Below are 22,033 nucleotides of genomic sequence, written 5' to 3' on the forward strand. Positions count from 1 at the left end.
TGAATGGCAAAACAAAGTAGAGGAAGCAACTGTGCGCTTCCAGCAAGTTAATTTGAAAATATTTTGTATATTTAGTTGTCGATTGTTTTTTGTTTGAATAACTTGAGATTTCAAGCAAATCTTTTATTTTCACAAGCTGTGGAGGCCATGAGGAATTGTTGCTTAAATGTGAGGCTGAGTTAAGTTGATTGGAAAAAATACTGCTCAAAACACCGCCCACTGTACATTCAGGCTTTTTAATTAAACAAAAATTCACTTAGAGCTAAGTACTATTGTATAAGATGTTTCGGTAAAACTTTTGTGTATGATTTCTAAGATAATGTATTAACAGAAGATGCTTGAGATTCAAGATTTAAAGACCCTTTCGCGTTTGTCACCTGGCTCGGCAGTTTGTCAGACGCAGGTTTCCCTGGTTGGTTCTTTCCACCAGACATCAGAAGCAATTCTTTGCACTTGGTACACATTAGCTGGCTTGGATGTCATGTTTCCTCATATGCGCCTTGCACCTCGAGAGCTGGGTAAAGGTTTCTGGACAGTGGCTGCACTTGTAGCGCAGAAATTCCCGTTTGTTGTTGTTGTGTGCATTGAAATGTCGCATAAAGCTGCAATGCTTGAAGAAGATTCGCGGACAATGGGGACACTGGAGCGACACGGCGTGCGTGCGCATATGGAGAAGATAGTGTGAATACTGATCGTAGGCATTAGGGCAATGTGGACACTTGTAGGGACATCTGTCTTTGTGGGCACGCATATGGGCTCTGTAGTTCGCGATGTGGGCAAAGCTAATCGGACATTGTTGGCACTTGTACGGCAGATTGTCCGTATGGATCCGCAGATGTATTTGAAGTTCGTAGCGCATCTCGAAGTGGCGCGGACAGTAAGGACACTGATTGTTTTGCTTGCCAACGATATTATTCCTATATGATTGCAAATACATGTATTGAGTAGAGTATTTAGATAGTTTCAGTGTGCGCTTACTTCATTCCTGGCGCTCCTTTCTGCTTTTGCCGCTGCTTTACACTGCTTCGACTCAGGCATTTTGTGGGCCTGTCCAGCTCAACCTGGATAGGTCCTATATCTATTTCAGCACAGTTATCTTCTGTTTTGATCTCCTTCTTCCCTACAGGTTTGGCCAGCATCGTCTCGGCGGAATGCCATTCAGTACTTACATCTTCCTCTTTTATATGCTCTATTTTTATGTATTTCTGCTCCAAATTCTCGCTCATCGTAGACAATGCACAGTATTAAAACATAAATTTAACTTAAATTATTCTAGAATCCAATTTTAATTAATTGCGTGTAAACAGTCCGTGCACAGCAACAGCTGTTTAAGGCCTGCCAACTCGACAAAAAGAGCTTCGTGCCCAAATCCAAAAGCACGAAAAGGCACGAAAAAGCCTGACAAGGCACGACAAAGCCTAACAAAGCACGAAAAGTCCAGACAGGTCATGATAAAGCCTGTAAAATATCTTATGCGCCAAATATTGGGCAATATCTGAATATCACTGTTTTTTGAACTAACCTTTTTTCAAGTATCTAGAGATTTGGAAGCATCTCTGTACTTAATCTCTAGAGAATTTTTTTGTTAGGCCCGAATTGATATTTTTATGCCTCTTTCTTGGATGCTGTTGCTGTAATATTTGGTCCGTTGACGTTGTCAACAAATATACAGCCATCCAACTCTATCTTAATAGATCCGATGTCCATCTCTGTGAGAAGAGCTTCATCACGATTCTCGAGGACAACTTCATTTGACTTCTTGTTATGCTCCTCCTTCTCCTCCAATAGTTAATTTTTGTCCTAAATCTGATCCATATTTTCGCTCTTGTCTATATTTTAATATTAATTTTATTTTTATAATTAAATTGGCTTAAATAAACTTCATATAAACAAATTTTACTTACAAGCCGGAGAAAAAAATCCGCACACAGCAACAGATGTTAAAGGGCTGCCAACTTAGCTGAACGTTTTGTAAACGACAGAACAAGAAGAAGAAAATGTTAAGTGCGCGCCAAGTAACTAATTCAAAAATACGCCTACAGCACATAGTTGAATTTCAAAAAGAAATGTTTAGTATATGATTAAATAATAATAAATTGAGTGTAGCTTAATTTAAGTACAGCATAATTCAATTGTTTATGTATATTTATACTTATATATTAACATACACTTTTTAAAATTAGTTTAAGCTAACGAGCGACTGAGTAAAATCCCGCAATTAAATTGTATAATTATTAATACTATTATTAATTGTCTAAGTATTTAAGAAACAAATGCCATAACACTATAGCTTTTAACTAAATTTTCATTTTATTTTATATGCTCACGCATATGCGCCTTGCAATAAGAGTTTTGGGTAAAGGTTTTCGGACAGTGCGGACACTTGTACGGCCGCTCTCCAGTATGGGTGCACATATGCACCTTGAGGTTGTAGGCTTTCAGGAAGGTGCGCGGACAGTGGGGGCACTTCAATGGTCGTTCGCTGGCATGGCCACGTAGATGGGCATTGAAATGCGAGTTCTGCGCAAAGGTTTTGGCACAATGCGGACACGCATATGGACGCTCGCCCGTATGGCTGCGCAGATGCTTCTTCAGATCGTGACTGACCTTGAAGCCCTTGGTGCAATAGGTGCATTGATAGGGCCGTTCGCCGGTGTGTCCACGTACGTGCACAATGAAATGTGAGTTTTGTGCAAATGTTTTGGGGCAATGCGGACATCTGTACGGCAGATCGCTGGCAACTTCCATGCCATGACTCTGCAGGTGCTTCTTACGATTCGAGTTGTTGGCAAATGTGCGCGGACAATGGGCGCACTTATATGGCCGTTCGCCGGAATGTTGTCGTATGTGTATCTTCAGGCCCGAGCTCTGGATAAATGTGCGCGTGCAGTGCGGGCATTTGTATGGCCGCTCACCCGTGTGGCCGCGCATGTGCACCGTCAGGTTGTACGACTGGGTGAAAGTCTTTGAGCAATGCTCGCATTTATACGGCCGATTGCCTGTCGTCTGCTTGCTTGAGTGTGTGTAGCATCTGTTGAATATAGGGTATGTTAAATTCGACTACCGAAACTTTGGTATTGGAAACTCACTTTTCGTGCAGGCGCAGCTCTTTTATGTCCTTGAACGTCTTGCTACAAACTTTGCATTTATAGCCTCGCTTTGAGCGCACGTTTACTAAAGTCTGTTCCTCCGGGGGCCTGCTCTCATCCGGTTCTATTTTGATGGGGCCCAGCATAATATTACTCTCAGCCAAATCACATTTACTATCAGACTTTTGTAAGGCACTGTATTCCGCTGTAGAACCTATTGCACCGCTGTCCTCCGCTCCGGGCTCCACTTTTATGCGGTCGGGAGCTATTAGCTCTGGCGTTTCGTCTGTTTTGCTGATAGACGGATCGTTTTTAGCTTTGGACTCGACTTGGGGTTGCTTCGGAAGGGATTCACTTAGCTCCTCCCGCTCTTTTTTGATACAGCTAATGTCTATGATTTCTTTATGCGCATTGTCTTTGTGGCTTTTTAAGCCCGATTTAGAGCCCATTTTGTTGCGATAGTTCTGCAAAATTTTAGCTCTATGAACATCTGAGTGTTTTTCCAGATCATTTTGCGTCAGAAAGCTCTGTGGGCAATATGGGCATCTGAATGGCAGCTCGTCCGTATGCTCGCTGTGCGTATACGCGTGGTTTAACAAATCGCTCCGCTTCATAAAGCCCCGTGGGCAGTATCGGCATCTGAATGGAAACTCGCCCGTATGCTCACAGACATGCGCTTTAAAGTTCGATTTGTGTGCAAAGCTATTGGGGCAGTGTGGACACTTGTAGGGCAGCTTATCGCTATGAATCTGAAGATGAATTTCCAGCTCGTAGCTCTTCGTAAAGCCACGCGGACACTGCGGGCACTGCAGTATACCTTTGCCCGTGTGTGTGCAAATTCTGGGGCACAACGGACATTTAAATGCATTTTTATCAATATGCGTGCGTCGATGCTTCTTGAGATCGCCGTATTTCAGGAAACCCTGCGGACAGTCCGGGCACTGATGCGGAAATTTGCCAGTATGTCCGTACATGTGCGTGGTGTAAATCGATTTGTGGGAAAAACTGCTCGGACAATAGACGCACTTGTAGGGCAATTTATCTGTGTGGATCTGCAGGTGTATTGTAAGCTCATCGCTTCTTTCGAAATGCCGTGGACAGTGTGGGCACTGATGCGGTCCCTTGGGCAGTCTGTAATCCCTGCGTGCAAGTAAACATTGTATTAGAACTTTACCAATTCTCCCAATTATATATCGCTTACTCCAGTGTTGCGGCAGGTCTTTGCTTTTTTCGCCGATCCCTTACGTTGCCAGCAGCTGCCTGTCCCTGACACACTGCAGTCGCATCCGGGTCTATTTTGATGGGTCCTATGTCCATCTCCGTAAAATTGCTTTCAGTTTTTAGCTGGTCACAGCTGGCGTCCTCTGAGACTGAATCCATTAGTAGCGTCTCCTGATCTTGCTCCAGCTTGATTTTCACACAGCTCACGTCCATTTTTGGAGCTCACGCACGAGAATATCGCAACCAGAGCAAAAAGTTAGTGAATTTTTACAATTTAAAAGGAAATTACCTAAAATAGCGTAAACATAAACAAATTCACGCACAGCAACAGCTGTTTGAGAGCTGCCAACCTGCTCGAAACGTATTACATTGCAATAACAGCGTAGAAGATGCCACAGAATGGCGCCTTATAAATATATTTATACAAATATGTTAATAATATGCGCGCACTAAATTTGTAATGCTTAAAGCAATTGTGGTGCGAAATAAAGACAATTTTATGAATACAATTAAATAAAATATATTAAAAATAAGCACAGATAACTCACGCTCAGCAGCAGCTGTGTTGCCACCTTAAATGTAATGTTAACATTTCAATTACAGCGTAGAAGAGGAAGCAGAATTGCGCCTTACAAATATATTTAAAATATGTGGGTAAACAATGTTAACAATGCTTAACGAATTTGTTGCACTAAATTAATGAAAATTAATTAATAAACTATAATAAAAAACATAAAATTTTTAATTTTTATTTTTGTAAGTCTTCTCAAATGTGCTTAAGAACAACTTTTAATTTGATGTAATCTTTTTTAGCAATATATATATTTTCTTTTTAACCAAAACTTGGTTTAAGCCCAAACCGGAACTGAATACATCTTTATATTATTTTCAGCGAAAATTGCCCATCTACTCCTCTTTGAATTAAAATCAAACACAGATATTTGTTGAAGCGCTCATTTAATCAACGTGTGTTTTGTTTGACTGTGTAGTGTGTAGTGTATTGTGTACAGCTTTCTGGCTTACATTTATTAGATTGAACATATTTACACTTGATTATAATTAAACATAAGCATTTGTAATTTGTTAAATATGTAAGTGTGCATTTACGTGTGCCGCCCTATACATGCAACTAATTAGCAAAACATTTGTACTTCAAACTGATTTGTTTTAGGTTTTTGTTTAAGATTGGGTTTTCTTTTCTTTTTTGTTAGCAACATACAACACTTAACGACTAAAAATATTAAATACATCCAGCTTTTCGTTTTTCGACTTAAGTATTTGGTTACAGTTTACGATATTTTTGTGTAAGGCACATGACACATTCCTGAATATGATGTGCGTTTATATATGTAGTATATATAGAAATTTAAGTTAAGAATCACTATGTATAAGCTACATATGGTTTATTGTTGGTACTAAATGAATTTGTGCGCAAAAACACAATTTTGCACATTGAAAGTCGGCTTTGTTTCAAATGTCACGCTACAAAGATTTTCTTCTGTTTAGTTTTTTGTTTTTTTTTTTTTTTTTGGAATCGTCAACTATTCCAAATGTTTACAATTAATGCATATGACCAGCAAATGACTAAAATCGCGTTGCGATTAGACCAAATAAATGTGTGCAATGGGCGTAGAATTTTCTGCGGAATTCGTACTTCGTACGGCGGCCAACGTCGGCTGCTTATATAGATCATGAGAGTTCGCCAATTGGTGCATTCTGCAGCCACAGATCGTGTATGAAATTGTACAGATTATCGCTGACGGCCACCTGAGGTGGGACCATGAAATAGAATGAAGTAAATTAGTAAAAGCAATTATAATGAATTGAATTTGGCCGACCTTGTAGGGCGTGGGGTTGAGCGTGCGCTTGTGATCATTGCGGAGCGTCTTCAGCGAGATTTGCACCTTCTCGCGCACCTGCTCCAGCGTCGGCAGCAGCTGGCATATTTTTCCCGCCTTCCAGTAGATCTTGTAGAGCGACTCAACGTGCGAGGGTATGACATAGGCGCGCTTGGACTCCTGAAATGGATGACGGCACAACACCTTCTGGCCGACAGCCGGCGGCATTTCCGAATCCTTTTGCAGCAGATCAATCAAAGCGTGTCCATCGGCGCTATACAAACGATAGGCGTTCTTATTGCCCGGCATGGTGACCTTCTCCACATCCTGACTGAGCTTAATGCGCGCCTGGCCGTTAATCTCCACCAGCTTGTAGACACAGCCCAAGGCCGGCTGTCGCTGGCAGGTAACTGAATAACAAATGCTTTTATTATTATTTCCATTTAATTTTCCATATTTATTTTAGTTACCCAAGTGAGTGCCAATGCCAAAGCAGTCGATCTTGTGACCCTGCTCATTCAAGCTGAGTATGGTATCCTCGTTGATGTCGTTGGAGGCGACAATGGTCAGCTTATTGAACCAGGGCACCTTGAAGTGTTCCGCCACCTTCTCAAAGGCCTCGCGCGCCAGGCAGGACAAATAGGCCAAATCGCCAGAGTCAATGCGTATGCCCAGCGCATGATAGCCCAGATCGTTGAGAGCCAGCGCCACGGCGCTAAAATTGAACAGTCCGCTCCTATAGAAAGCAACAGAAGGAGACAGAGAGCGCAGAGAGCGCAGAGAGAGAGAGAGAGAGAGGGGAGAGAGAGCAAAGTGAGCGTGCATTAAAACAAGGTGTCATAGAAAACAAGCAAAGGTGCAGCTTGGGATTTGGTTTTCAATTCAATTCAATATCTCTGGCTACCAAGTTCAAAGCGAGGCAGGTGCTACCAAAATGGGGGCGGTGTAATGTGGGCGTGGCACTGGTCTAGACAAGCTGCGGAGTGCGCATAGCGTGCGACCCTGAAGGCCAAGAGTATTACAAAATTATGCACTTTGCCAGGAGGAGGGGTGGGGGGAGGGGGAGGGAAGTGTACTATATAAGTCTAATTTGGGTTGGCTTAAACAAATTTGCGTTTTAATTTCTGAAGACACAAATCAAGCTTCAATTACTGAAAGCCATGCAGTGTGCTCTCTCGGACGCTTTTTCTTAAAAATGTAATTTGTAAAACTTAGCAGATATTTTTAGAAATATTTAAATGTGTTTAAACATAAACAAAACACGAGAAATCATTTAACAATAACAAAACAAATTGAGAAATCAATAGGTAAACAAAAACAAAAAAAAAAAAAAAAAATAAACACTTGTAAATCTCGATAATTATACGAAAAATAAATTAACAGACATATAGAGTATATATTATGTATGTAGTATGGGCAACATTAAGGTGATTCAGTGTGTGTTTTCGCAGCTGAAATCGGTTCGGTAACATTGTTAAAAGTACATTTCATATATGTGTGAGTGTTATGATTATGCAAATTCGTGTATAGTATGTGGCGTATTTTGTAGTTGTTTTTTATTCTTTTTTTTTTTGTATTTTGTATTTTGTATTTTGAAGACGTGTTTTACATACCTCTGCCAAAATAGTGCCGGGAAGTCATTTTTACTATGTTAGATATGGTTTTTTTTTTTTATATGTATATATATTTTTGTGTAGGCTTCTCTGATTATTTTTTGATTCGTTTAATGTCACAATTCAAGAAGAGTAAAAAATGTTGTATTTTAATTAAATGAAAATGGTAAAAGAAATGTAAATGTAAGTGAACCAGTTGGTTAGTTATGTTAAAAGCTTTGCTAAATAAAAAAAGTAGGTAGAATAAGTGGCCCAGTATTCACCTCTAGAGAAATCATAGGCAGAAAAAGAAATTGTGTCTTGAATTAACAGCTTCACATTAACATGTTTATGTGCTGTTAGCTTTAAAATTAATTAATGTTATGTTAACTTGACAAATTATTTACTTTGCTGCACATTAACACAATTATGTTATGTTAAATGTGTGTAAGTAAATGACGCGCTGTTAACGTAACGTTAAGAATTCAGAACATTGTCTTGGGTTCACATAATGCTGTTATAAGCAGAGCTGTTAACTCAATTTTAACAGTGAATGTTTTGTATTGCACAAAAAAAAAAACTTTTTAAAGTAAATAAAGGACATAAGTAAAGGAACAGTCGAAAATAAATAAGAAAGGATTATAAAAATTGAGTAAAATACAAAGTAGAGGGCACATCACCTGTTTTGCATATTGAGCTCGCCTAATTGTGTTAGCAATACCGTTAGCCTGGGCTTAGGCCAATACATGTAGCACATACATACATATATAAATAGTGTTACATATGTGTATATATGCATAATTTTAGAATTTTTTTTTTTTGATACAGCGCATGATATGACATTTCATGTGAGTGTGTGTGTGTGTGTGTAGTAGTAGGGGCACTCATGCTAGCCCCAGTTAACGAAAACAGAAAAACATGTGTATTAGTTAGAAAAATAAAGCTTGAAGTTTAGTTAGTTAAAAAATCAATGTAAGAAATGGAAAACAATTAACGCAGAAATAATGGCAATGAGTTTTGGTTTTTAATTTGTTTTTTTTTTTTTGGTTTAATATTATTGTTGTTCCAGTTAAATTGAATGTTTCGGTACGTGACATTTACCTGAATGACTTCTCGACATATTTTGGTAGGTACGCCGCCCCATTGGACGATGAGGTGCTGATTGTTGGAGTTCTTGTTGTTGTTGTTGTTGTTGTTGCAGTTGCTTCTGCTGTTGTTGCAGTTGCAGTTGCAGTTGGAGTTGGAGTTGCAGAGGCTGTTTCTGTTATTGTTGGCTCTGTGAGCTGTTTGTTGGAGAACCCATTCAAATGATTCAAATGGTGCTCATTGATCTGGCCATTGATCTTGTGTCCATTGCTTTGACCATTTTGGGCATGGGGCGTGGCTGGTGGCGTTGGAGGGGCATTGCCAATGCCATTCGTTGGCTGACTAGTTCTTGATTTGATATCAGTTTGTACGTATGAGACTTGTGTGACTTGTTCTGTTTCTCGGCTGTTGGGAATACTTGAATTATTACAAACTTGCGACGAAAACAAAGCAGCGCACAAAATGAAACTAACTCATAAATCGAGGATATTACGGGCAGGGGGCGGTTACGGGTACAGGTACGGTGGGCGTGGTCATTACAGAACAAGACATGACACATTATATATGTTATATATACGACTAAGTTAGGATTAAAAACTGCTCTTGTTGCTGTTACTTGTAGCTGCTTAAAACTGTTGAATTAATTTGGTGCACGCTGTCAAATACTTGATTGATTTGTAAAGTTTCGACACACAAAAGTAAATAATAAACGAAAAAAAAAACAACATTTAACTAAAACGAATACTGAATATACATAACCAAAAACCGTTCCGAGAGAATCTGCCTAAAAGCGAAATACCTCTTAACATCGTACGTGTCGACAAGAGCCATAAAGCCGTCCGGAAAGGCGATCGCATACGAGACCATCGCCGCCAATTCACCCTCGCTGGACTCCTCCGTGGATACATCGAGGACATGCGACAACAATTGTCGATGCCGTATGGCATGCTCCAGCAGATCCTCCATAACACCTGTTCAGCAATTGGATATTATTTTTGATTTGTCTTATTTTTATATATTTGGGCACTCACCCGTTTGCTTGTGCTTGAGCAGACGCGTCTTCAGCTCACCCACGCTGCTGAAGCTCGTGATATAGGCATGAGCATGAGTGCCCTTGACGGGTATGTTAAAGAGTTTACCAGCCAGCACATTGGAGGTGCCATCGAAGCCGCCTGGAAATGGAAAAGAGACTTAATTAGCTGTCTATAGTCGAGTAATCATATATATAAACTGTTAAATTTCCTTTAACATTTGACTATCTGTTATTAACATCAGCTGTTATGTTGTGATGCATGTAACTTTAACAGAAGCTCTAATTTACATATGACTGCTATGTTAAGGTTTAATATTATTTAAATAGTTCCCTTTATATAAATTTAAATTGAAGTCCATTTGATAGCAAAAATCCGGCTCTGCTGCGTAATGGTTGGCCATAAAAATTAGAAGCCTTATAAAACCTTGGTGCCAGGTGGACGCGCACGCGAATATATCGATTGAGAATCAAGTAAAAACCCAGATCCAACGTATTATAACTAAACGCATTACAAAGTTAAAGTTTTTATTGTTGCAGCCAACAAGTTTTTGGGGCGAAAGGGTAACACAAAGTTACGATGTGTGAGCGCCAATTGAAATTTACCGTGCCAGTCGGCGTCTGGTACGGATAGCGACCCACACATGAGCAGGCGGCGAAAAGTTTTTACCTTTTTTTCAGTTTTTGTTTTTTGTTGGGGCCTGCGGCATTGCGTGTGCCACCCACTTTTAACACATACAACATGGAGAGTTCTTGAACTTTACAGACGGAGATATGGTAGAAGAATAAAGCGCGCCACCCGCTGGGCGTAACAAGGCTGGAGCCCACATCAAGTGACAGTGACACGTGCTTTGCATGCAAGCACATCATAAAAGACCAGAACAAACTATATGAAACATTGACGACTGACGACTGACGACTATCCATGTCCCAAGTTCCGCTGCATCGATCAATGCGAAGGCAAAAAATGAGGCAATGTTCCATGTGGGGAGCTGGTTTCACGGCGTTTTTTGGGCCTGTCTTTTAATTGATTACGAGCCAGGTGCATGCAATTTGGCAATGCCGAAAAAGAATATAAATATATATATTTATATGGCACACGTTTGACCTTAGTTGTCACGGCAAAATCGTCGTAGTTTCTGTACCTGTATAGGAATACTTTGATGCGGATAGTCCTCCGTCCGGTCCCTGCGCTCGACGCAGCCCAAACTCCAGCAGTTTAACGTGTTTGCCAGCCACCATGCGATAGCGCGCTGCATTTGTCGCCATTAAACTGGGCAATAAAGTAAAATTATTAAGAGATTCCTATATAGATATCACTGTTCACTCACCTGGCATAGTTCACGAGCGTGAGCAGCGTTGTCTCCAGAAGTTGTACAATTATCAAGGGTCCTTCAAGCTTTATGATGGGCACGCTGTATCATAGAAAATATGAGTGTGCGAAAAGGAAGATTTATTTATAAAACAAAAAAAAAAAAACAAACAAGATTCATGATAATTCTATATCTTATGTCTGGTCTAAGCTGGATATCAGATTTATAAGTATCACAGTTTGAAAATGATTTAAACACCAAAAATAACAAAGTTTTGATGCTTTAACATGCATGTTATGAATTCAACAGACATGTTAAGAACTTAACAGTCATGTTAAGAGCGCCTTTTAACTTAAGCTAAACCTAAAAACCAACCTTATCGATCAACTCACCGGGGAAATGCCACAGTACCCTCATCAATGGCATAAAGCGTTACATCATGAGCTGTCAAATTGCCCAAATACTCAAAGAACTCATTCTCAATGCCCTCGGGCAGTGTTTGCCGCAGGTATTCAATATCTGTGAGGAAACATTTGAATATAGAATGAGGCATGATATATTGATAAACTTACCGCTCTGCGAGTAATGAAAGCTATCTAAAAACTTGAGGCACTCCTCTAGGCCGGCAAAAATGGTAAATTCGCCATGGAATGGATTGTTGCGAAAGAAGAGATCAAAGACCGCCTGATCGTCCGTTTTGCCCGACTTCCAGTAGGCATAGGCCATTGTTATTTGATATAAATCTGCGTTAGGACAAATAAGAGAGATAAAGCCGATAAGCAAATACACACACCTGACGATTATCAAAATGATATGATGCTTAATCATTATACGAGTGGTTAAATCCAGCTCGGGCGATAAGATACGATCAAAGTTCACATCTCGCATGCATAATTGCAGGCCTCACCATACAAACACGCCACAATTCAATGCAAATTCTTATCTTAATTTGCAAACACAAAAAACTCAAAGATCATCCACTTACATGTCTATATATATATACATATATTCTTTCCGCATGGCCAGAAATAGAATAAGACTAAAAATGTAAATGTCAAGCGGGAGCTTGAACTAATTTAAATTGTCTATTCGAATGCGTGTGGAAACGCTATCAGTTCAATGAAAAACCAACTGCAATTTTGTTTTTAAATCTTTGTTAAAATTTTTCCAGAATTTCAGAAATATCAACTTCCGTTTCTATGTATGTGCATATTATGTTAAAATTTATTTGTGCTTTCCTTTGCTTTTATTTTGAAGCATCCTCCTAAGATCATTTGCATATCGCAGTGAATCACGAATTTTTAAGGTACGTGATGAATTGTGGCATTTACTTGGATGATGATAAAACTTTTTATTTTTACTTCTATATTCTATATTTTTACTTGGAAGCATGAGTATCCCTTGCTTTTTACTCCAATCTTAAGAGTATTTATTTTAAGAGCTCGACATCGTTCAATAAGAAAAAGCCTTTTTACGCTTGATAATACGTTTTCTTACAGCTCGAATATAATCAATATATTAATATTATTAGCGCTAGACCTGATCTATTTTAACGCTTGATAATACGTTTTCTTATAACTTCAACCTTAGCAGTATTTTCGTATTCTAATAGGCTGTCCGTATCCAATAATAAAATGATCTATTTTTAAGTCAAGGTCAGACCTAGGTTTAAGAAATCTTGCCTTTGATGGTATTAGAAATCTATTTGAAATCTGAATCTTCTATTTCTTCATTCGTTAATAATTTATTATTAATATTGTGACGTAGTTTCTCGAATAATTATTACTTAAATATAAGATATTTATCTCCTTCCTAATGCTTAGATTCCAAAGAACATTCTGATTAATGGAGACCATTTTTTTGATGGCCCTTTCTTATTCCTGGACATTTTTATTTCTAGACACTTTTATTTCCGTGCGATCATTGCTTAAATTGTTTTTATAATATTAATATTTTAATATTTTAAACTCTATATTATTATTTAAATTTATTATAAGCGTGCTACGCAGTAAACAATCGGATTACTATAAAATGAAAGATACTTTAGCTCTTATCTCTAGATCTTATAGGCATAGACGGCCAGTCAGACATCGATTCTGCTCTTGATGCTGATCAAGAATATATATACTTTATGTGGTCGGAGATGCTCTCTTCTGCCTGTCACATATATTAGCACAAATAAATTATACCCTTTTTAGTCATCTTCAATGGGTTCAGGGTATAAAAAAAACTGGATTAAGTTACATAGAAACTCTTATTGAAATCTTTTATAACATTTTTGATATTTTTGTAAATTTTAGGAGGTAAGTTTCCCAGATTTTTGCAAATAGTACCTACCGGTAAGCAGAGGCTGGACAACGCCATTCTGATTCATGCGTCCGCGATCCATAAATTGGCCGCCCGAATTGCAGCTAATTTCACGGTCGTTCATGATCACAACTGTTGTTGTTGTTGTTGTTGTTGTTTTTGTTGTTTATAACGCACTAACTGACACGTTTATAGGTCGTTTACACACACACGCACACACAGAGAGCGTGCCAAATAAATAAGATTTAATTAATATTCTTTGCAATTTAATCCAAAAAGTCGTTGAACTTTTTCTGCTAAGTATATGTAGCTTGTAGTCTTATATATATTTATATTGTATATATATATATATATATATGTATTTATGTATCTGTAAGATTCAAATTAGGCGCATTAAATTTGTTGTTGTTGCTTTTTGAGCGACGCTTTAAATGACGTAAGCGGCATGCGTTGGAAATTAAGTGAAGCGCACCCTGTATGGAAATACTGGGTTAATTAAATGCAAAAATTAGAAAGAAAAAAAAATTGAAATTTAAGAAAATCAAAATGCACACATTCAAATTTGCATACGTCTGTGTTATCAGTCGGGCTTTTTATCACTGTGAGAGGGCGACAGGCACTGGGTCAGCGCGAACGATAATGATAATGGTCGCTGTCAACACTTTTAGAATTTCAATTTTGTTATTCTCTTTTATTTTGGGATTTATCGCGCAAGCAAAACGTTTTCGCTAAGCGTTTCGAGCTCAACTAAAATGTACGGAACTGAGCTGCGAGCGAGCGAGTTGAAATTCTGCTGCGAGCAGAGCGAAGCGGGCAGAGCGCGCGCGATATGCGTTTGCTGGGATGCAGCTATAAAGTGTGACAAGAAATTTGTCTGCTGGGTGAATTTGTTGATTGTTGTTACTTAGCAGCCGGCCAGAGCGAGAGGGGCAGACAGCGTGAGCGGGCACGGGCCAGACCGTTTGGTCTGGGAGCGTAAAAAGAAGAGCGAGAAAGGCATATAGGGATATGGGGCTTGGCGGGCTGTGCACTGGGTTTGTTTATTTCGGCTGCTGTCCGCTGTCGTCTGCTGCTGATTCTATTGATTACACACGTGAGGCGCTGCTAATGTCGTCATTGGACCCCAACGTGTTGCACACAGTCATTGAAGTCAGTGAAGGTTGCCTGAAGGTCGGCGGGGCGTTCTCTCACACACACCCAATCCGCGCGGGCAAGTCAAGAGGCGTACTCAAAGAAAAAAAAAACAAGAAAAAACACTTTTTTCCGTGTGTACATTTTTGCACTCATTGTTTGTGTTTTAATAGCAGCAGCTGCTGCAATATGCAACACTCACTTTCCCTTTCAGTGCACGTTTCAATTCATAATTTATAAATTTGCGGGCGCTGCTTTTTTCAGAATGCGCATAGAACGCAGCAGATGTGCACAACAGTGTTTAATTCACTGTTTACATTCACACATTTAGCTAATTATATTTATCAATATGCTCAAGCATACGCGACAACACGATTTGTTTAATTTTTGAATGTTAATAAACTTTAAAAGTTAAAATAACGCAACTAAACAAATCAGTATGCGACTTGCAAGCGCTCTCAGCTGATAAGAGAGCGGGGCTGCCAACTTGATGACATGCGCTTCTACAGGTCAGGTTGAGCAGTGCGCTACTTTACTCTCCACTGTGACGTCACAGCTGTTAAGTTTAGTATGCGGGTCTTGCACGAAATGCTTTAATAAAATGAACTTTTATTTATTTTCGCAAACATGTACTTTCAATTGATTTTTATTTTCTTAATAGCAACTAAAAACCTCAGTAAAAAATAATCATAGTATTAAGATTTCACGAATTTCTCTACATAATTAACATGTAATTTTTTTGCCAATGGCGTATTAATGAACTATTCGATTTGGTGACGTCACGCTATGGCGTGTAAATTTGCATTTCATGCCATTTAACGCAACTGCGCGAGACGCAACCCCCAATGTGAATGTGAACCAGTGTTGTAAGAATTCACAAAAATTAAAACAAAACAGCCGTTTATTCAGTTTCCGCATTATTTACATCCGCTGGCCAATCCAGGTCTATGCCAGCCACGTCCAACGCCAATATGTCAATGGGTTTGCCTATAATTGAGGATATGGATGGCGTTGTGCGTCCAAATTCGCCATGCACCAGCTCCTTAATATAAGTGCCCGCCTGGCTGACCACATCAATAATCAGCAAGCGCGGATTATCACGAAATACGCGCGTTTTCACACTGAATATTGTGCGGGGTCGGGTGTGGAGTGGCCGGCGATGCAAAACACGAATGGGCGTCTTCTGGTGTATATCGAAGCTCTCCGATATTTGCAACTTTTGCAGAATATCCAACGTAACCGGCTGCTCCAGCACGCACAAGGCGCAATAATACTTTCGCTTTTGCTCTTCGCCAGTTTTAATGTGTGTCAGCTGCTCGCGCGGCACCACCTGCAGATTGTGTATGGACACCTTGCCGGTACGGTCCACCGCCTGTTCCATTTGATGGGCCTGCTGGCGGGTCATGCTACTCCGCCGAGCATTGGCTATTTCCAGCACAAAGGGACGCCCTTTGCCCAGACAGCGCACATCGACATCCTCACGGCCACTCGACATGAACGTAATCTTCTCCAGAGTCTCGCTGAAATGCGGCCCCACATGCCCTACAATTATCTCCTCAATGCTCTCCTCCATAATGCGCTTCCCGTGCAGCACCCAAGGCGTGTGCGAGAGCTCTCGACTCAGCTTGCGGTAGCGCCCGGCCACGCAGATCAAGGGACCCGTCAGCTCGATAGCCTGCAGCTGCAGTGCGTCCTCGACGGCGGTCGGTGGTATGGGCAAGTATTTCTCGAAAAGTTCGGCTTTTATGCGCGCCGGCTGATATTGTTTCTCCAGCAGACCACGTGAGATTTCGATGCGTTTCTGGTGTGCCGCCTTGGCGGGAAATGCCGCCCTGTTCAGCTCCGCCAGCTTGGCCACTTCCGCCGCCTCCACGCTGTGCCGCACATCGATGTTGATCATCAGTCCATTGGCATCGTATTCCTTGCCCAGCTTGGCACACACTATGGGATGCAGAATCAATTTCACCGCCTCCTTGATGGGCACATCCGGTGGAGAGTTGTCGTCCACGGCGCTGCGGCCAAATTGACGCTGCAGCGCAAACCACATGGAAAGCTGACGCAGCTGCAGCGACATGGGCAGGCTAATGGCCAGGACAATGCCCTCGCTATCATAATTGGCAAAATCGGATTTTAGAATTCCTTCAATTAGTTGAGTTTGAAATTCTTCCGAGAAGAGACCCAAGCAGGTGGAGCAAATGCTTAAGCGCGGCTTCTTTGGCGGCTGCTCATCGGGCGTGTCCTGGGCCACAGCACTTACCGACACTTCAACATCCAGCTAGAATTAAGATCGTCTATATTTTTTGATAAGCCGCTCGGTTTTGATTTTTTTTTTGCTCACGTGCTTAAATGTTTGCTGCATGTCACGATATTCGTTGCCGCGCGCTTTTAAATAACGAAGTTGACACACGCGGCAGACGCCACAGGCCGCCAAGTAATCAATCAATTCCTGATTTTTCATATTATCGTAATAGTTAATGCAATAAAATGAAATTAGAAGATCAAAAACTCAAGCTTTAAGATGTCAACAAAACGTGCAACCAAAGCAACGTTTGTCAACACTGTTTAATATGATACACTCGATTAATTTGCTGTGCAACTAGCTACAACCTATCGACAGCTGCTTTGCCAGTGTGACCAACTGTGCTGCTACAATTTATCGGCCGTCTATTGTCAAATATTTCCATTTTTCATTTGATTGGAATTTAAGGTGCGTTTCAGCTGTTGTAAGCCTCTTATTCTGCGTAATAGCTACCAAAGTGCAGCTTGAACAGCAACAAATGACTTAAGTTGGTGTTAAGGCCCAGCTAAAAGCATTGTTATTGTTACGTCACAGAACGACGAACTGGCCGTCACATACTCCAATTGAAAAGCACAAATAATACAAATATATTGTGTTTTAGCAGCTGCATCCGAAATGTCGCTGACGCCTTTCCTGCGCCTGCCACTCACCGATTTGACCGGTTGTCTGATCAATCATCAAACCTACGACAAATGCGGCAAGTTCGAAATGAAAATGATGGACTGCCTGGAGGCCTACGGGCTGGAGCGCGGCAAAACGCAGTGCTCTGAACTGATTGGTGACTTTCAGGAGTGCGTAGGCATGCAGAAGCAGTTACTCCGCTTCCATGTAAACTCATCTTTTTAAATCTTTTAAGTTCAACTGTTTATTGAGTATTGTTATTTGCAGGCCATGCGAAACGAACGCTACAGGCAGTGGCTAGCCGGTGAGCGCAAGCGGGAGGACCTGTTTGCGGAGCCACCACGCGTAGATGCATATTAAGGAGCTCACAGTTGGGAATAATTGCATATGTATAGCTGAAATATGTTTTAAATAAAAAAATATGATGTACAAATTAGGATATTTTATTTAGTTGTTTTTGCTTATGGTATTTTGCAAGTGTTGGTTAAGTTGCGCTTTGCAACACTAAGCTACAAGCGAGTTGGCAGCGCTAGCATTTGTTTTTGCGGCCGAAAATCTGCTTGCATACGTTTAGTTAAATTTATAAATAAAATGGGTACAAAACGTCCAAATAATAGTGTGGTGCTGGCGCAGGAGCCCAAGCGCAGCAAAAATGACATTATGGCGTATACCAATCGTGACAAGGCACTGCTGGAATCGGTAAGAAAGCGTCGTGCCGCTGGCTGAAGAAGAAGCATGCTTGGTGTGGGCCTTTTTTATACCCTTGCAGAGAGGGTATTATAATTTTGCTACGTATTGTGTAACACCAACCATAACATGTGTGTGTCCTATATCATAAGGTTGCCATAGGAATAATTTAAAAACAAACAATTTTTGTTTGTAAAGAATAGATATATTCGGCACATTCGATATGCTTGTCTGCAAGGGTATTTAAACATCGATAAAGCCAGCTCATCTTATTGTTATTAACAATTATAATATGATTGCAGGGCGTGCGGCGCACTTCCAATCTGCAAGCGCCCATCATGCAGCTGGAGGGACACGAGGGCGAAATATTTACCACAGAATTCCATCCGGAGGGTGAGATGCTGCTCTCCTCGGGCTTCGATAGGCAGCTGTGTAAGTGGGCAAACCACATCGCAGATGTTTCTTGGTCTAATCTTTTCTTTTGTTTAGATATCTGGCAGGTGTATGGTGATTGTGAGAACATTATGGCCATGTCCGGACACAGCGGGGCCGTAATGGAGGCGCATTTTACGCCCGATGGCTCGCACATATTCACCTGCTCCACAGACAAAACGCTGGCCATTTGGGACATTGTGACGGGTCAGCGCGTGCGACGGCTCAAAGGGCATTCGAACTTTGTGAACAGCGTGCAGGGATCACGACGTGGCCAGCAGCTGCTGTGCTCCGGCAGCGATGATCGCACCATACGCATCTGGGATGCACGCAAAAAGCAGGCGGCCCACGTGCTGGAATCGCCCTATCAGCTGACGGCCGTTTGCTTCGGCGATACCAGCGAACAGGTCATCAGCGGCGGCATTGACAATGAGCTCAAGATCTGGGACATACGCAAACAGCAGGTGCTGCATCATTTGCGTGGACACACGGACACCATAACGGCCGTTGCACTGTCCCCGGAGGGTGACTTTGTGCTCACGAATGCCATGGATAATACGCTGCGTGTGTGGGATGTGCGTGCCTATGCGCCGGGCGAGCGTTGCGTCAAGGTATTCCAGGGGCATCAGCATAATTTTGAGAAGAATCTATTGCGTTGCGCCTGGTCACCGGGCGGCGATAAGATCAGCGCCGGTTCAGCCGATCGTCATGTCTACGTTTGGGATGTGAACACCAGGCGAATACTGTACAAGCTGCCCGGACACAATGGCAGCGTGAACGATGTCGATTTCAGTCCGCGTGAACCATTGATACTGTCCGGGTCCAGCGATAAGACACTGTATCTGGGCGAAATAGAGGACTAGTCGTAGTATCACAAATAAGTTTTATTTCTGCATTATCATAACGATTAATAAATAATTTGTATAATTTGAAATATATGGTTTTTGTACACAGTTTAGACGGGCAGCGCACTGGACGAACTGGAGACGCTGCTCTTGAAAAGCTGGCCAAAGAACTTGAGGCCTGTCGCCCCGCCGGGCACCATGCCCAGCAGCATGAACAGCAATGTGATTATCTGCGCCACAGCGAACAATACCGTAAATGCTGTGCTCTTCGCCACCAGCGCAAAGTACAGGGTCAGCGTGAGGCAGGCACTGTACGAGAGGGACGTGGCCAGTCGGGGCCTGGAGAACATTTGCTTGAAGAACGCCTGAAAGCCGATCAGAAAGCAAAAGCTGAGAATGAAGAAGAGGCTGCCGAGCGTAAAGAGCAGCGCAAACTTTGGCTTGAGCATCAGCACCGGAATGTAGAGCGTGGAAAGGGTCATGCACAGGCAGCCCATGCCCAGGCAGGCGACAAAGCCAACAATGCGCTGCAGACGTGACTGTAATGGGAATTATAAACACAATAATGCATTTAATAACAACAATCAAATGATACTGTTGGCTGCACCACCCACCAGCTTGGGGCAGCAGGAGTCTTGGGTATCCTTCAACCAACTGTTTGCCTCGGGCGGTTCGCTTGTGCGCGAAAAGATCTGCCCCAGGCCTGGCACCTTTATCTGCGGCAGCTTGACATTGAAATTCTTTTTCTGATCGCTCTGCAGCAGTAGATATTCATCTAGATCCTGCTTTAAATTGCTCATTCTCTTCAGCGGTTGACCAAATGCCACCGCATAAATATTTCTAATAATCGTAATTGTTTTTTTTTGTTTACTGCCAACCCGACAATCAGTTGTCTGTGCATAAGGTTGGCAGCGCTGCCAGTGCTGTAAAGTGTACGCATAAGTGCCGCTTTGCTTTGAAAATCAAATGTCCGATCGTCGAGTATAATGTTTTGTTCATTGTAAATGACATAGTTAAAATAATTAACTATTTTCTTTTTAACTTAAAAGGTACGGGTGTGCACGTATACATTTATATAATCAATTATTATGCCTCTTCTTAGACAACACAACCATTTTATATTTTTAATTAACTGTAGGATTAAAAAGCGCCTGACGTCACAAATTAAATAACACACAGCACTCTTGTAGAGCTGCCAACCTTGTTCATACGGGAAATGTACAATTTCTGCCCCTTAAAAACTGCTGGCGTTGCCACACGTTCGTGAATGCCAGCCCTCACTCATTCAAATCTGGCAACTCGCTTATTCTTTCAGTTTCAGTTGAATTTTTGTCGTGGTTGGTTCGTTGTCGCTGCGCGCGCGGCAAATATGTAATTAAACTGAAATAAATTACAAGCAAAAATTAATAATATTCAAGACGCCGAACACACGCAAAAATTATTTTAAAAATAATTAATTAATTCGTAAAATAATTAAATAACACAAATCGCACTCCCCTGCTGCCCCCCGCCCCCATACAAAACGTCGCGATTCCATGCAAACGGCTCGGGCTCTTCTATTTATGCAAATTGTGTAAATGCATATGTGAGAGTGTGTGCGGCATCGGAGCGTACGCGCGCTAGTGTGTCGCCTGTGTGTGTGAGTACGTGCGTAAGTTTATGCATGTGTGTGCGAGTGGGCAATTGTGTTTATGTGCGAAAACGCATTAAAATCACAAATACAAATGCGAATGCAAATACAACAACAAAAGTAAATACAAATAGAAATACAATCAAACACAAACAAAAACAATACGTAAAAGCTGCCGCTGCAGCAAATTGAATGAAAAGCCAAAAAGTATTTCAAATGCAATCTAAATACAAATAATTCTAATACAAAATTGAGAATTAAATTTTTTATTGTTTTTTGCGCAAAATTAAAAAAATATGCATTTGTGTTGGGTTTTTTGTTGTTGAATCGAATTCACCAAATTGCCCAAATTCCGAGTGAAAAACGCGAATTAATGAAAATATTTTGACTCCCGGCTCGAGATCGCATCGAACATTAAAACGGGATCGTTTGGAGGTTTTTGAAATATAAATTATGCTAAAATTTCGAATACAGTCCAAAACGGTTTGGAATTAAGCGACGATCGCCAACTGGAAATGGTGTAAGTATAGAAACTGAAAAGGCAGCTGCTTTCCAGAAAGCAGTAAAAATAAGCTAAAAAATACTTTTTATTTTGAGCTGTACAATTTTATTATTAATTTTAAAAAATTCTAATACGATTCTGTATTTATTTTATTTACAGCTCTCAACGCTATTGGTAAGGAAACAAATCAGCGACTGGAATGAAAATTAAGTGTGTTATATGCAAAATATAATATATAAAAAAAAAATAATAACGAGGTGAATTGGCAATTGCAAATGGAAAGTGTTGCAAAGTGTTTAAAAAGAAAAGCAAGTGTTTAAAAAAAGAGTCCAAACTAAATTTAAAAGCGGCCTCACAAAGTTTATATTAATTTCCTTAATTAAACAAAGAGCACAACTAAAGCTATACAA

General features: G+C 40.9%; 8 protein-coding genes across 14 annotated transcripts in view; 3 read left to right on the forward strand and 5 right to left on the reverse strand.

Moving 5' to 3' along the window:
* Window positions 1–220: 220 nt before the first annotated feature.
* LOC135430184 (zinc finger protein 564-like) lies at window positions 221–1,341 on the reverse strand. Its single transcript, XM_064684748.1, has 2 exons — window positions 979–1,341; window positions 221–917 (listed from the first exon to the last, which is right to left on the reverse strand). Exons 1-2 carry the CDS (start codon window positions 1,224–1,226, stop codon window positions 464–466), a joined length of 702 nt encoding a protein of 233 aa, XP_064540818.1. The 5' UTR covers window positions 1,227–1,341; the 3' UTR covers window positions 221–463.
* Window positions 1,342–2,127: 786 nt separating this feature from the next.
* LOC135430240 (zinc finger protein ZFP2-like) lies at window positions 2,128–4,648 on the reverse strand. Its single transcript, XM_064684817.1, has 3 exons — window positions 4,291–4,648; window positions 3,090–4,229; window positions 2,128–3,031 (listed from the first exon to the last, which is right to left on the reverse strand). The coding sequence occupies exons 1-3, from the start codon at window positions 4,521–4,523 to the stop codon at window positions 2,311–2,313; spliced, it is 2,094 nt and encodes a 697-aa protein (XP_064540887.1). The 5' UTR covers window positions 4,524–4,648; the 3' UTR covers window positions 2,128–2,310.
* A 602-nt stretch (window positions 4,649–5,250) lies between these two features.
* Naprt (nicotinate phosphoribosyltransferase) lies at window positions 5,251–13,686 on the reverse strand. 2 transcript variants are annotated; one of them, XM_064684769.1, is made up of 11 exons: window positions 13,507–13,686; window positions 11,742–11,912; window positions 11,562–11,688; window positions 11,188–11,271; window positions 11,002–11,129; window positions 9,858–9,998; window positions 9,626–9,797; window positions 8,842–9,231; window positions 6,619–6,884; window positions 6,149–6,558; window positions 5,251–6,077 (listed from the first exon to the last, which is right to left on the reverse strand). In XM_064684769.1, exons 1-11 carry the CDS (start codon window positions 13,598–13,600, stop codon window positions 6,000–6,002), a joined length of 2,061 nt encoding a protein of 686 aa, XP_064540839.1. In that variant the 5' UTR covers window positions 13,601–13,686; the 3' UTR covers window positions 5,251–5,999. The 2 variants fall into 2 exon arrangements, with proteins under 2 accessions (XP_064540839.1, XP_064540840.1); XM_064684770.1 differs by lacking the exon at window positions 8,842–9,231 and having other exon boundaries at window positions 13,507–13,684.
* Window positions 13,687–15,490: 1,804 nt separating this feature from the next.
* Pus10 (Pseudouridine synthase 10) lies at window positions 15,491–17,156 on the reverse strand. The gene is made up of 2 exons (XM_064684828.1): window positions 16,946–17,156; window positions 15,491–16,882 (listed from the first exon to the last, which is right to left on the reverse strand). The coding sequence occupies exons 1-2, from the start codon at window positions 17,063–17,065 to the stop codon at window positions 15,509–15,511; spliced, it is 1,494 nt and encodes a 497-aa protein (XP_064540898.1). The 5' UTR covers window positions 17,066–17,156; the 3' UTR covers window positions 15,491–15,508.
* Window positions 17,157–17,164: 8 nt separating this feature from the next.
* Window positions 17,165–17,960, forward strand: ND-15 (NADH dehydrogenase (ubiquinone) 15 kDa subunit). Of its 2 annotated transcripts, none has more exons than XM_064684829.1 (3): window positions 17,165–17,314; window positions 17,508–17,734; window positions 17,795–17,960. In XM_064684829.1, exons 2-3 carry the CDS (start codon window positions 17,522–17,524, stop codon window positions 17,885–17,887), a joined length of 306 nt encoding a protein of 101 aa, XP_064540899.1. In that variant the 5' UTR covers window positions 17,165–17,314; window positions 17,508–17,521; the 3' UTR covers window positions 17,888–17,960. The 2 variants fall into 2 exon arrangements, with proteins under 2 accessions (XP_064540899.1, XP_064540900.1); XM_064684830.1 differs by having other exon boundaries at window positions 17,166–17,314; window positions 17,511–17,734.
* A 77-nt stretch (window positions 17,961–18,037) lies between these two features.
* Window positions 18,038–19,580, forward strand: LOC135430269 (U5 small nuclear ribonucleoprotein 40 kDa protein). Its single transcript, XM_064684875.1, has 3 exons — window positions 18,038–18,226; window positions 18,517–18,646; window positions 18,704–19,580. The coding sequence occupies exons 1-3, from the start codon at window positions 18,119–18,121 to the stop codon at window positions 19,507–19,509; spliced, it is 1,044 nt and encodes a 347-aa protein (XP_064540945.1). The 5' UTR covers window positions 18,038–18,118; the 3' UTR covers window positions 19,510–19,580.
* LOC135430276 (uncharacterized) lies at window positions 19,513–20,372 on the reverse strand. Its single transcript, XM_064684885.1, has 2 exons — window positions 20,106–20,372; window positions 19,513–20,030 (listed from the first exon to the last, which is right to left on the reverse strand). Exons 1-2 carry the CDS (start codon window positions 20,289–20,291, stop codon window positions 19,602–19,604), a joined length of 615 nt encoding a protein of 204 aa, XP_064540955.1. The 5' UTR covers window positions 20,292–20,372; the 3' UTR covers window positions 19,513–19,601.
* Window positions 20,373–20,835: 463 nt separating this feature from the next.
* Window positions 20,836–22,033, forward strand: part of spen (split ends) — an 82,596-nt gene continuing 81,398 nt past the window's right edge. For 3 of the 5 annotated variants that reach the window (XM_064684849.1, XM_064684855.1, XM_064684850.1), the window contains exons 1-2: window positions 20,836–21,641; window positions 21,783–21,797. The gene's annotated coding sequence lies outside the window, so the exon portion shown is untranslated. The remainder of the gene's footprint in view (window positions 21,642–21,782; window positions 21,798–22,033) is intronic. The other 2 variants (XM_064684851.1, XM_064684856.1) reach the window with 1 other exon arrangement.

The sequence above is a fragment of the Drosophila montana genome, unplaced genomic scaffold (assembly GCF_035044405.1).
Source record: "Drosophila montana isolate Dmon_TW-CO22-7 unplaced genomic scaffold, ASM3504440v1 contig_2_1, whole genome shotgun sequence".
Taxonomy (NCBI): Eukaryota; Metazoa; Arthropoda; class Insecta; order Diptera; family Drosophilidae; genus Drosophila; species Drosophila montana.